This window comes from Cyprinus carpio, unplaced genomic scaffold, assembly GCF_018340385.1.
Source record: "Cyprinus carpio isolate SPL01 unplaced genomic scaffold, ASM1834038v1 S000006488, whole genome shotgun sequence".
Lineage (NCBI taxonomy): Eukaryota > Metazoa > Chordata > Actinopteri > Cypriniformes > Cyprinidae > Cyprinus > Cyprinus carpio.
The window spans coordinates 298,168-312,592 of NW_024879162.1; the positions used below are offsets into that span (position 1 = coordinate 298,168).

At 34.2% G+C, this 14,425-nt stretch overlaps 2 protein-coding genes across 2 annotated transcripts in view; both read right to left on the reverse strand.

Moving 5' to 3' along the window:
• Positions 1-7,270, reverse strand: part of LOC109110409 (C-type mannose receptor 2-like) — a 32,189-nt gene extending 24,919 nt beyond the window's left edge. Inside the window, exons 1-3 of the mRNA XM_042754297.1 lie at positions 7,266-7,270; positions 6,847-6,869; positions 6,442-6,480 (exon numbers count right to left, since the gene is read on the reverse strand). Of these exons, the coding sequence (XP_042610231.1) occupies positions 6,442-6,478 (37 nt within the window). The 5' untranslated portion in view covers positions 6,479-6,480; positions 6,847-6,869; positions 7,266-7,270. The remainder of the gene's footprint in view (positions 1-6,441; positions 6,481-6,846; positions 6,870-7,265) is intronic.
• Positions 7,271-9,817: 2,547 nt separating this feature from the next.
• On the reverse strand, positions 9,818-13,264 carry LOC109069776 (C-type mannose receptor 2-like). Its single transcript, XM_042754302.1, has 6 exons — positions 13,124-13,264; positions 12,665-12,715; positions 12,304-12,342; positions 11,667-12,095; positions 11,094-11,423; positions 9,818-10,179 (listed from the first exon to the last, which is right to left on the reverse strand). Exons 3-6 carry the CDS (start codon positions 12,338-12,340, stop codon positions 9,818-9,820), a joined length of 1,158 nt encoding a protein of 385 aa, XP_042610236.1. The 5' UTR covers positions 12,341-12,342; positions 12,665-12,715; positions 13,124-13,264.
• Positions 13,265-14,425: the final 1,161 nt, after the last annotated feature.

The following is a 14,425-nucleotide window of genomic DNA, read 5'->3' on the forward strand; positions in this document are numbered from 1 at the left end:
ATCATGTCACATTTGGTTACACAAACTGTACAAATGGTTTGTGAAAAAACACACATTGTCTATATGACACTTTTCATGTAAGCAGAATATCGCTGTGGAGAGATCGCTAAACTCATATGTTTTCATATCATCATCAGCGCTTGTTCTGCCATCAGTGAGCGTGCACAGGGTTGACAGATTGCACAAATTAAATAAAACACCGGGCAGAAAGTGTATCCTTAAAGGAGAAAAGCTCTGTTTTGGGACTTAAAGCTCTTCACATCTGGCAACCACAAGCATGAACGCTAGTGTAAGATAACGCAAATGCCAAATTAAAAACATGTTTCAGGATAAATAAAGAGCTGGCCAATATTGTGACGATTATTTTTAATTAATCGAGAAATTAATTAATGAATTAATCGTTATCAAGATTAAAATATGATTAATCGTGCAGCCCTACTTTCTATTATACATATCTGACCCTATAGCCTCTCTCCCCCCTATACTATCAGCAGTATTGGCTGTTTATCAGGATATAAGTTACATTTTCAAAAAAAGTTAGTTAGTTTTCATTAATCAAATGGCTAAATCTTTATGTTTGTCCTTTCAAAAGAGGAAAGAACTAGAAATCAGTTGTTAAGTTGTATTTACAGCACTGTTCCAGAACAGTTCAACCCAAATATTCAGATGTGTGCAACGCATTTTATGGAGGACTGTTTCCAGATCCTGGGAGAGAAGACTACAGTGCCGGCTATTCTGACTCACAGTCTGTAAGTAGGTTTACACATGTAGAGGATTTGTCACTGATGATTCAAACGCAAGTTTTGAGCAGTGTAGAGCCGCGGTTCTCAATTCCAGTCCTCACGCCCCCCTTCTCTGCACATTTCTTATGTTTCTCTTATGGCTTCAGACGTTTGTTCTATTTGAATGTAAGTGCCTCGTGAAGTGGACATCACAGGATATTCCGCCATGATTCCAGTTTGACGTGAATCTATATGTTCCATTCAAAGTGCATAGAAGTGTGTGAGACCTGAATTTAATTTGTATTTATTTACAGAGGTATATGATGTCATACTTGTCCATATGTGAAGATGTTGAATGAATGTTATTAATTCATTAATAAGTCATTATAATCCATAATTATGTCCCCACTGGATATGTTTCTAGCATGATTAGCAAGTTACTAGCATTTTATTCACATGATTAACAAGTTACTAGCATGTTATTAACATGATTAGCAAGTTACTAGCATGGTTGCTAGCATGATTCTGGCATGATTAGCATGTTACTAGAATGATTTTAACATGATTAGCATGTTTCTAGCATGTTTAACAAGTTGCTAGCATGTTTCTAGCATGGTGATTGCATTTTGTTAGCATGATTAACAAGTTACTAACACGTTTCTCGCATGATTAGCATGTTACTAGCATGTTGTTGGCATTATTAGCAAGTTACTAACATGATAAGCACATTACTAGCATGGTGTTAGCATGTTGTTAGCATGATAAGCAAGTTACTAACATTTTGTTAGCATGTTTCTAGCATGATTGGCAAGTTACTAGCATGTTGTTAGCATGTTTCTATGCTAATCCAGCTAAAATCCAGCTTGATTCGGTAAAAAAACAAAACAAAAAACAAAACCAAAAAAAAAAAAAACCAGCTAAAAACCAGCAAGACCAGCGTGACCTGCTAAAAAAGTGGCCAAAACCACTTTAAAACCAGCTTGGAAGACCAGCCAAAGCAGCCAATCAACTAAGTCTGGTGTTAGCCTTTTTTATTTATTTATTTATTTTTTTGCTATAGCAATAGACAGCTTAAATACACCATAAGACTTATTGTATAAAAGTTTTCAACCCCTCAATAAAAAGTCTATGGAATTTTAGGTGGTTTTGATAGTCTGGTTTACGAAAACCGTAAGCCGGATCAGTTAGAAAAGATATAGCAACCCGAGTCAGACCGGTCTGAAGGTTTGAGCCGAGTTTGGTGGTTGTAGCTTTAAAAGTCTAGGAGGAGATAAACTGGTCTCAGAAGAAGAAGAAGAAGAAGAAGAAGAAGAAGGAGAAAGAAGAAGTTTAAATAGGATTTCAGTAAATTGGTCGAGCCAACTTAATTTTAATCACATTTTAATCTTCATCACTTCATTTAAATGTTTTGCTGATGTGCAAATATTCCATGAAGTCACTCAATTAATGTTTATTATCATTATATAATATCATTACATTTATGCATTAACTTTATATGTATTGTAGATGATTTTATACAAAGCAACTTACAAATGAGGAACATCACACTCAAAATACTCATAGTCCACAATGCCATGTTTATTAAAAAGATGGATTAGGAAAGTCCATAAATACAAATGGTGATGGGAAATATATGAGATAGGAGGAAAAATATATTTTAATGCTCTTGTGTTCTTTCCAAGTAAAGGGAGAAATGCAAAAGCAGTGAAATATGATCTCACATGTAATTCTATCTTAAGTATTTTGCATCACAGTTTCCATTTACAAACTCCGTATGAAACAAGCAAAAGCAGAGGTTAAAATACAGAATAGTTTTCATTCAGTTTCATTTATTATGATTATATATAAACGTATTTGCGGTCATTTTGAGATGGAGTTTACATAACATATTGATTCAACAAAAGTAAATGTAAGTAGTAAGTACTAAACAATATGTGCTAAACAAACAAACAAAGACAATAATAATGCAAAACGACAGAAAACACAGTAAATATTTGTATCCATCACCTCATGAGTCATGAAACTGAATCATATAACTGAACTTAAGAGAAAACATGATAGAAGTTCAAATAGACATGAAAAGACTTTGAATGGAGATCATTTGAGTCCAATTACACAAAACTTCCTGATTCTAACAATGAAATATATATTTCCTGTGAAGCTGCTTTGAAATAATGTGTATTGTGAAAAAGCAAATAAACTGGAATTTAATTGAATTGAAATGAGTTGAATCGAACTGAATCAAATTGAATTGAATCATTTGAGTCCAAACGGCTTGACTGAATCTGTTATTTGACTCACACACAGTGGGTAGTTACTTAAATCATTTTAGTCCATTAAGGATTCCAAATTACGTGACTAAAACTTTATTCAGCAACAATCTATTAGATTACAGATTATTAGTAATATATTCTGAGTACTTTTATGATCACATGAATAATTTACTGCCATTGTGTGAATATGTAATCAATAAGATCAATAAGTACCAGGCATCTGATTATGGGCATTTTTAAATATTATATAATCTAATCACAAGTGCTTCATATTAATAATCTGGATCACATGTACTCTCCAGCACTCACTCGATGCAGAAGAAATTGATTTCTTCAGTTTCAGGACGGCTGATCCAGTGGTTATCACGGGTCCGGATGGCTCCATATCTCACCGTCTCATCACATTTGTCCAAATCAGAAGCCCATTGATCGTAGCACAAGGTCTGACCGTTGACCCAGAACCAGACTGCCAGTATCGAGGAGTAACGCAGACCCAGCCACACGTGAGCGGAGGAGGCACTCGATTTCATCAACAAGATCTTCACCCAGCGCTGCATCTGCTCCGAATCCACCGACACCAGGTCCATGTCCATGTTTCTGCAGTGTCTCAGAGCTTCAGTCCACGTCTTATTCTCTCGGATCAGAACCAGCTTATCTGGAAACAAACAGATGAGCAAGAAAATCAGGATACAAAACATTTAACTTTGAAATATAAGAGTCAGTGCCATTTTAGTATTATTGAGATATTATATTATATAGTTTTAACAATATTTTGGATTGTTTTTTATTCATTTATATATTTATATAAACATTATTATTAATATTAATATTATTCTTGTTATGTTTTTAGTTCTTCAAAACAAAGATGAAACACATGAAGATATTTTTAATGAAACCTGAGACGTTTCTGTCCCTCCACTGAAAGTCCAGGTAACCAGAGCTTAGAAGATCCAGAAAGTCATAAAGGTGTCAAAAACCGAATCCCCATGAATCAAACATTTAGTCTAGATTTAATTTATTAAGTTATTTACATCCACATGACATACTGTATGGCAAACATGGAAGCTGGAGTGTGTTACACTAGAACAAACCTCATTGGTTCTTGGGCATCATGTGACGTGTGTTTTAGATTCAAGTTAAATCACATTTATTTCTATAACGCTTTATACCTTACAGATTGTTTCAAAGCAGCTTCACAGGAATAAACAGGAAAATAACAGAATCAATAATGCAAAATTCAAAATTTAGTTTCAGTTATGAAACTAATTCTATTTATCAAGCTATAAACAGCTCTTGTAAGTTTTGCTTACCTAGATTTTTAAATCTTTCAGGTTTCTTTAAAACATCTTCATTTGTGTTTTGAAGATTAACCAAAGTCTTAAAGGTTTGATACAACATGAAGGAGAGAAAGTGATGAGCAAATTCACATTATATCTATAATATATAATCTATAATAACTCAGTCAGAAACACACGAGAAGTTACAGTGTGCTTGTTGAACTTCTGTAATGATGAGAGAGTTTCTGTAGTTTGACGTGTAGACGTACAGCAGCTCAGAGGATTGATCTACTCACCATCATAACACACAAAGGGACGCTGATTTGAACAATCCTCGTCTGTCCACCGTCCCTGGCGATCAATCAATGCGCAGTCATGGCTTGTGTTGCTGGTTGTGGATCTATTAGGTTTCCAGTGTGTGAATGTGGAGGTGCTGTTATCTGACCAAACCCAGAGTCTGTGAAGACCGATCCAGACTTGATCATCTGTTGTGATGTTCTGAATCTGTTGATTCTCACTCTGATTCCTCACGCTGGCCAGATCTGTGTGATTCTCTCTGCAGTATTTCTGAGCTTCAGTCCAGTTCTTTTTCTCCTGTACAGAGACGAATCCTTTACTGCTGCCTTTAAAACAGAAAGACAGTTGTCTGAAATTGATTTAGAGAATTTAAACAAAAAGTTCTTTCTGTTTTAATTTACCAAGAACAAAGAGGCAAATCTTCAAATAAAACAAACAAACAAATAAATCATTATTCAAAACTAAAAGTGTTTTATTATTACTGGACGTGAAAATACTCAGTATTGTCTTTTAGTGTTTTTAGCACCTTATACGAAATACAGATTGTTTCAAAGCAGCATCGCAGTAATAAATAAATAATTTAAAAAAACGGTCAGTGTTGCAAAGTTCAGTAGTTAATCAAAAACTAATTTGATTCAGCTTTAAGCAGCTCCACAGAAGACGATTGTGTCAGTTTGGTTCAATAATAGTGCAGAGTTCATCAGATATGAAACATACAGCTGAACTCACCATTATAGCAGATGAAATGCCTTGTTTGACTACAGTCTAAATCATGCCATTGTCCATGTTTTTCCATGTAAACACAGTCTCGATCTCCATTTGATTGATTTGATCCCCAGTTCCTAAACTGAGACTCATGTTCTGTGTAGAAGGCAGGGTCACTCAGAGACCATATCCATGTGTTCTTCAGCCCAATCCAGACACGATCAGCATTGCTGTTCACTCTCTTTATGGCCTGTTCAATGTCATTCTGTTCTTGTATGTCACTGATAGTGACCAGATCTGTGTGATTCTCTCTGCAGTATCTCTGAGCTTCAGTCCAGCTCAGGTTCTGATTCACAAAGTGATACTGACGCTGAACTCCTGCAGAAGAACTGACCACAGCTGAGGAGAGACACATTCACACAGATCTCAGACTCATTACATCCACACTGTGTTTCAGCAGCTCAGAGTTTCAGTATGTGTTTGCTGAAGTGTCCTGAATGGTGCTTTTGTACGTTCAGTGTTTCCACATGATTTGGAGAGTCTCTGGACCTCTAGTGGACGAAAACTGAGTACATTTCAAAGTTGGTGCATTTCCAGAGTTTTGAGTTTTCAGCGACCAAACTGAATTATTTGCATCGACTTGAACTTAAAAATGTACTCAAAGCTCTTTTAATTGTGATAGAAACACAATCACATCACATTCACAAGCTAAATGTGTTATATTTGAATATAATAATAATAAAAATAATCATACTTTTACTCAGAAAACTATTTTTAAACAATTAACAATTTAATATATATTTACTTTAAAAATATTTTATTATCTCTAAAATAATATTACTGTTGTAATACAGCTGCACTGTACAATATATATGTATAAAAAAAGATTTTAGAGGATAAAAATCACAATAGTTATGTCTTAGTATCTTCACTTGCAAGAGTTTAACACTCAAACTTGAATTTTGTCAGGAAACTAGAGGCCACACAGTCTGGAGGACTCATGGGAAACACTGATGATGTTTTGTGGTTTATTACTGACTCACATGCAGTAGCTGCTGAATCTCCTCAACAACACACGATTACACAATCATTCAAACACACTTGAACACTTTCAGCACAGCACTAACACTAACTATCAACACTAGAACTAGTCCAGCACTCACTCACCTGTGAGCAGAAGAGACATACATGTGATTCTCTCCATTTCTGAGGGACAAACAGAAATCAGTCTCAAGAAATGATGCAGACGCTGAACATCTGACCAGATCCAGAACATCAGATCATGTCATTTCTACTTTATCATTGCTTATTAGACTCTACATCAGTTATAAATACACACATGAAGCTCCTATAGCTGATGTGTGTCATGATTCAGTCTGAAAATACACTGAAAATCCTGTAAAACTTAAAAGTAAAAGCAGCTGCGGTCACCAGAACTATTACATTAAAAAATATAGCCGCAATATTTTAGATTTTACAGATTTAAGTTCAATTTACAGGAAAAGTAAATATTTAATTTAATAATATAATGTTAATATACCAACCTGCTGAAGTACTAAATTCTGTTTTTACCTTTATAATACACTGACAGCCACCTTAAACACAGATAAAGTGATATAGTTAAAAGAAAAGTACTATAAAATGACATGAAATGTCCTGTTAGATTTATAACAGTTTTCATTATATATTAAGGGAACGTACTATTAACCAGTTTAACAGGTTTTCACCACAAGATTTTAGGTCTTTTATTTTATGAAATTATGATCAGTTTTTACAGTGTACTGTTTTATGCTGCACATACAGACATTGAGATCAGATATTGCAGTGCTGTTGTAAATGAATAACTGTAAATGCAATTTTTTATTACGTTGTTTTTACCTAGAGTTATTGATAGAAACAGGCATATCGTACGAAAACCACACAAATATTAACTTCTGTATAATGTTATATAAGCACCACTGCTAATGAGATCTTAACTCAGAGTTTCTTACCTGTAGATGTTGTGCTTCAGGAGTGATTGTGTGTTTGTGTGACAGACTGATATCAGTGAACTTCTCTCTTTCTGCTCCTCCCAGCTTTGAATTTCCTGGACAGAAAAACTCCCTTCTGTGGTTTATACCTCTCTTTTTTTTCAGGTTTATTTCCTCCTTTCTTGCCTGAATATCTAAAATACACTTTTAAGTATTGTATTTATTTATTGCACTAATTGCGTCTGTAGATTTCACTTCCAGTACATACCTTTAAAAGATTTTTCTCCACTTCAGAAACTCTTACACACACCAAAACTTAGAGTTTTATTCCTCTCTTTATTCTGAAGGTTTTTATAGAGGGGTTTGTTCATATTTTGTTTACTCTGATTTATACAACATTTTACTCATGAAAACATGGTGAAAATGTGTTTGTTTTCTGTCTGTCGGCAGTATTTTCTGATTTATGGAGCGATAAAAAGAGAAATCCAGAATCCCCTCTGCAAAATCCTTTAACTCTAATATGACAACAAAATCAAGCAATAATTATGAATCTGGATTCAGATTTCTGCTCTGGAAATGTATGCAAATTAGTGCATATTTATTTTGACAGTTCTTCAATTTCATATTAAAACATTTGATTTCAGAAAACTTGTAATACAGATCTGCAATTCTTAATGTAATCAATCAACTGGAGAAGTATGCTGATATTTATTAGCTAAATGTTTTACTCTATTCACCTGTGCTGTCTTTTTTTTAAATTATTTTGGGGAAAAATTTGTACCCATAAGTGAGTTAAACAGGACAAAATCTTGTTTTGGAGACATCTTCATAAAACAGTTGAAAATAGAAAACATTTCTGTTTGGGTTAGAGTCTAGATTAGGTTACAGTCTTTATAACTATCTCTTAATAAAAACAACTGATGTCTGTGCAATATCCATTTTTATTTCTCCGGGGAAACATCTGAGATAAAGTTGAGACTTCAATGAGACGTAAAAGAGAGTCTGCTGAGGTCTGAAAAGGCACAAGTATATATATATGTATATATGGATATTATTCTTGTATTCCCCATTTCTGTTTATCTCCAGCATCTCGTGTCTGTGTTCTTTACCTATTAATTTGCATATTGTTCTTCATTTTTTTAATGCCGAAAATAGTCATAAATGTCCCAGTGTTCCTCGGGGATGAATAATCAGATACGGACAGATTGAATCTTCAGGACAGAATTTGAATGTGTGCCGTTCTTCCACAAAAAGATGATGATGAGGAAAAAAACACCACACGCGTGAACCAGGAAACCAGGAGCACTTTTCAGGTCAAATATGCAAAATCATCAGTGTTTTGTCTGATTAAAAAGCTCTTGTTAGAAACAGAATTATTAAAACTGATCAAATATAAAATCTAATTATTTTAGCTAGTTGCCAAGGCAACATTTCTCATCTCTGTTTAGTTTAACTTGTACTAAAATAAATAAAATTCAAATAAATTTATTGTAACATAAATATTTCAGTTCCAAACAAACTTAATTTTTCGAGTGTTTCTGCTGTATTTTACATAAATGCCACTTTTGATATTTTTATATATAATTCAAATACATCGCTTTAATTTTTGTTTTAAAATTGTTTCTATGTTTTTTAGCAGCATTGTATATATGTGTAGATCCTGTAATTTGCAACAATATATCAGTAAGTATCAAGCATCAATAAGCACATTTTAACCTTCATCACTTCATTTAAATGCTTCTGCTGATGTTCAGATATAGTGCAAGTATTCCATGATGTCACTCAATCAATATTTATTATCATTATATAATATCATTCCATTTATACATTTATGCTTGTATTCATTGTAGATGATTTTATACAAATCAACATCGCACACACTTTGTCATCGAGCCAAAAATGTTAATAATCAATAATGCCAAGTGAGAGGAATATAAATATACAGTAATGAAAGAAATTAATGAGACACAGATGAGCAACATAATCAGTAACTATGGTGACAAAGAAGAACATACTTAGAAACCATGACGACCAAGGAAACACAGGAAACAATGAGATGCAAACTAAAAGTCCATGAAAACAAAACTTCCTGATTCTAACAATGAAATATACATTTTCTGTGAAGCTGCTCTGAAATAACATATATATTGAAAAATACCAAAACAAATTACTGGAAATAATATAATATAATATAATATAATAATATTATATTACCTGAATTATATTATATTATATTATATTATATTATATTATATTATATTATATTATATTATATTATATTACATTATATTATATTATATTATATTATATTATTTTATATTATGTCTTTACTGGTTACAAATTACATGAAAAAAACTTTATTTAGATATATTATAAATTTTAAGTAATGAATTACGAGTACTTTTTGATCACTTTTATGATTACATTAATAATTTACTTTCAGTTTGTGAATTTGTCATCAATGAAAAGTAACCAGTAATTGGATTATTGGTTTTTTTAAATATTATATAATCTAATCACAAGTGCTTCATATTAATAATCTGGATCACATGTACTCAGTGACTCTCCAGCACTCACTTGATGCAGATGAAGTTGATTTCTTCAGTTTCAGGACGGCTGATCCAGTGATTATCACGGGTCTGGATGGCTCCGGATTTTGCCGTCTTATCGCAGTCACCCCATCGTTTGTCGTAATCAGAAGCCCACTGATCGTAGCACACGGTCTGACCGTTGACCCAGTACCAGACTCCCAGTATCGAGGAGTAACGCAGACCCAGCCACACGTGAGCGGAGGAGGCACTCGCTTTCATCAACAAGATCTTCACCCATCGCTGCATCTGCTCCGAATCCACCGACACCAGGTCCATGTCCATGTTTCTGCAGTGTCTCAGAGCTTCAGTCCACGTCTTATTCTCTCGGATCAGAACCAGCTTATCTGGAAACAAACAGATGCGCAAGAAAATCAGGATAGAAAACATTTAACTTTGAAATACAAGAGTCAGTGCTATTTTAGTATTATTGAGATATTAATATAGTTTTAACAATATTTTGGATTACATTAAAAATTGTTATACTTTTAATAATGTATTATTATTATTATTATTATTATTACTACACATTATTATTAATATTATTCTTGTTATGTTTTAAGTTCTTCAAAACAAAGATGAAACACATAAAGATATTTTTAATGAAACCAGGTAACCAAAACATAGAAGATCCAGAAAGTCATAAAGGTGTCAAAAACCGAATCCCCATGAATCAAACGTTTAGTCTAGATTTAACAAGTTATTTACATCCAGATGACATACTGTATGACAAACATGGAAGCTGGAGTGTGTTACACTAAAACAAACCTCATTGGTTCTCATGCATCATGTGACACGTGTTTTAGATTAAAGTTAAATCACATTTATTTCTATAATGCTTTATACCTTACAGATTGTTCATCGATCACGAAACAAGTTAAAATCAGGTATTCACAGCTCTACTGTCTGACTCAATAATGTCATTATTCAGCTTAAAACTCTTGATTCATTTAGATTCATCTTATGATGTGTTTGGATCTTGTAAGTTTTGCTTACCGAGATTTTTAAATCTCTCAGGTTTCTTTAAAACATATCTTAATTTGTGTTTTGAAGATTAACCAAAGTCTTAAAGGTTTGGAACAACATGAAGGAGAGAAAGTGATGAGCAAATTCACATTATATCTATAATATATAATCTATAATAACTCAGTCAGAAACACACGAGAAGTTACAGTGTGCTTGTTGAACTTCTGTAATGATGAGAGAGTTTCTGTAGTTTGACGTGTAGACGTACAGCAGCTCAGAGGATTGATCTACTCACCATCATAACACACAAAGGGACGCTCTTTTGAACAGTCCTCATCTGTCCACCGTCCCTGGCGATCAATCAATGCGCAGTCATCATGATTTGTGTTGCTGGTTGTGGGTCTATTAGGTTTCCAGTGTGTGAATGTGGAGGTGCTGTTATCTGACCAAACCCAGAGTCTGTGCAGACCGATCCAGACTTGATCATCTGTTGTGATGTTCTGAATCTGTTGATTCTCACTCTGATTCCTCACGCTGGCCAGATCTGTGTGATTCTCTCTGCAGTATTTCTGAGCTTCAGTCCAGTTCTTTTTCTCCTGTACAGAGACGAATCCTTTACTGCTGCCTTTAAAACAGAAAGACATTTGTCTGAAATATATTTAGAGTGAATAGTATTCCTAGTGGAATTAAATAAAAAAAAAAAATAATTAATGAGAAAAAAACAGTTATTTCTGCTCTCATTTACCAAGACTAAAGAAACATGGCTAATGGATTTAAAAAAAAAAGTTTATTATAACTGGTCATGAAAATACTCAATATTGTTTTGAGCACATTTCTGAGTGTTGTGATCACTTACAGCTGAACTCACCATTATAGCAGATGAAATGCCTTGTTGTACTACAGTCTACATCATGCCATTGTCCTTTAAGATCATTCCCAGAATTCTGTTTATTCCCACAATTCTGTCCATTCCCACAATCCAGGTAAACACAGTCTCCATCTCCATTTGGTTGTTGGTGTGGTTTAGTGTCCCAGTTCCTAAACTGAGACTCGTGTTCTGTGTAGAAGGCAGGGTCACTCAGAGACCATATCCATGTGTCTGTGTTCTTCAGCCCAATCCAGACAGGGTCAGAGCTACTCTTTATGGCCTGTTCAATGTCATTCTGTTCTTGTATGTCACTGATAGTGACCAGATCTGTGTGATGCTCTCTGCAGTATCTCTGAGCTTCAGTCCAGCTCTTCATCTGATTCACAAAGTGATACTGACGCTGAACTCCTGCAGAAGAACTGACCACAGCTGAGGAGAGACACATTCACATTCAAGACAAGAAGTGCTAGTACAGTAGTGGAGTATCTTAGTATTTTACTAAGATCACTTAATAAAGTAGCAGCTGAATCTCCTCAACAACACACACGATTACACAATCATTCAAACACACTTGATCACTTTCAGCACAGCACTAACACTAACTATCAACACTAGAACTAGTCCAGCACTCACTCACCTGTGAGCAGAAGACACATACATGTGATTCTCTCCATTTCTGAGGGAAAAACAGAAATCAGTCTCAAGAAATAATGCAGACGCTGAACATCTGACCAGATCCAGAACATCAGATCATGTCATTTCTACTTTATCATTGCTTATTAGACTCTACATCAGTTATAAATACACACATGAAGCTCCTAAAGCTGATGTGTCATGATTCAGTCTGAAAATACACTGAAAATCCTGGAAAGCAGCTGCGGTCACCAGAACTATTACATTAAAAAATACAGCAGCAATATTTCAGATTTTACAGATTTAAGTTCAATTTACAGGAAAAGTACATATTTCATTAACTGATTTAATGTTAATATACCAACCTGATGAAGTACTAAACTCTTTTTGTAGCTTTATAATACACTGACAGCCATCTTAAACACAGATAAAGTGATATAGTTAAAAGAAAAGTACTGTAAAATGACATGAAATGTCCCGTTAGATTTATAACAGTTTTCACTGTATATTAAGGTACTATTAACCAGTTTAACAGGTTTTCACCACAAGATTTTAGGTCTTTTATTTTATGAAATTATGATCAGTTTTTACAGTGTACTGTTTTATGCTGCACATACAGACATTGAGATCAGATATTGCGGTGCTGTTGTAAATGAATTACTGTAAATGCAATTTTTTATTACGTTGTTTTACCTAGAGTTATTGATAGAAACAGGCAAAACGTACGAAAACCACACAAATATTTAGCAGTTAAACTGTTATTACTTTGGTAAAGTGTTATATAAGCACCACTGCTAATGAGATCTTAACTCAGAGTTTCTTACCTGTAGATGTTGTGCTTCAGGAGTGATTGTGTGTTTGTGTGACAGACTGATATCAGTGAACTTCTCTCTTTCTGCTCCTCCCAGCTTTGAATTTCCTGGACAGAAATGTAATGTTCTTAATGCAATCAATGTTCTTAATGTAATCAATCAACTGGAGAAGTATGCTGATATTTATTAGTTAAATGTTTTACTCTATTCATCTGTGCTGTCTTGACTTAAACTTATTTTGGGGAAAAATTTGTACCCATAAGTGAGTTAAACAGGACAAAATCTTGTTTTGGAGACATCTTCATAAAACAGTTGAAAATAGAAAACATTTCTGTTTGGGTTAGAGTGTAAATTAGGTTACAGTCTTTATAACTATCTCTTAATAAAAACAACTGATGTCTGTGCAATGTCGTTTTTTACTTCTCCGGGGAAACATCTGAGATAAAGTCGAGACTTCGATGAGACGTGAAAGAGAGTCTGCTGAGGTCTGAAAGAGCACAAGTATATTTTTGGTATAGTAATTGTTTAATGAATATTGATATTATTCTCATATTCCTCGTCTCTGTTTATATCCAGCGTCTCATGTGTTTGTGTGACATTCAAATTATTTCCCTATTAATTTACATATTATTCTTCATGTTTTTATGCAGCTGATAGTCATGAATGTCCCATTGTCCCTCAGCGATGAATAATCAGATCTGGGACAGACTCATTCTTCAGGACAGAATTTGAATGTGTGCTGTTCTTCCTCAAAATGATGATGATGGTAAAAAAAACATGTTTGAACCAGGAAACCAGGAGTGATTTTCAGGTAAAATATGCAACACCTTCAGTGTTTTGAAATCAAATTAAACTATTAATGTATCTGGTTGACAAGGCAACATTTCTCAGTTCTGTTTAATTTAACTTCTTGTACTAAAATTGCTAAAACTGAGACTTCCCGGTTTGGTAAGATGGCGTAGACAGGTGTTGAGTCTCGCTCCCGCAACTTTTTATTCTATATCTTCCTTAAATCCCACAACTTATTTCTCTTTCACTGCCAGTTGGACAACATTTTTGGGAAAGCACATATCAGTATCGAATTATGGCAACTAAATCAGCAAAACAAGGCTAAAAAGAACAGAAAGTTGAGGCGTGACGAGATGACGGCAAAGATGTTAGCATGGCAGCTATCGCTAACCTTCTGGAGGATCACCGGCTGCTGCTCTCTCTGCAAATTTTAAAGCCACTGTCTCAACACTTGGGGTAAAGCTGGATCAAATTCGAGCCACTGTGATAGAACTTGGCACGAAGATTGCTTCGCTCGAGACCCAT

Coding starts and splice junctions, on each gene's coding strand:
- LOC109069776 (XM_042754302.1), bottom strand. CDS start 12,340: ATGGAGAGAATCACATGTATGTGTCTTCTGCTCACAG. Junction 11,424..11,666: donor GCATTTCATCTGCTATAATG/GTGAGTTCAGCT, acceptor TCTGTTTTAAAG/GCAGCAGTAAAGGATTCGTC. Junction 10,180..11,093: donor TCCCTTTGTGTGTTATGATG/GTGAGTAGATCA, acceptor GTTTGTTTCCAG/ATAAGCTGGTTCTGATCCGA.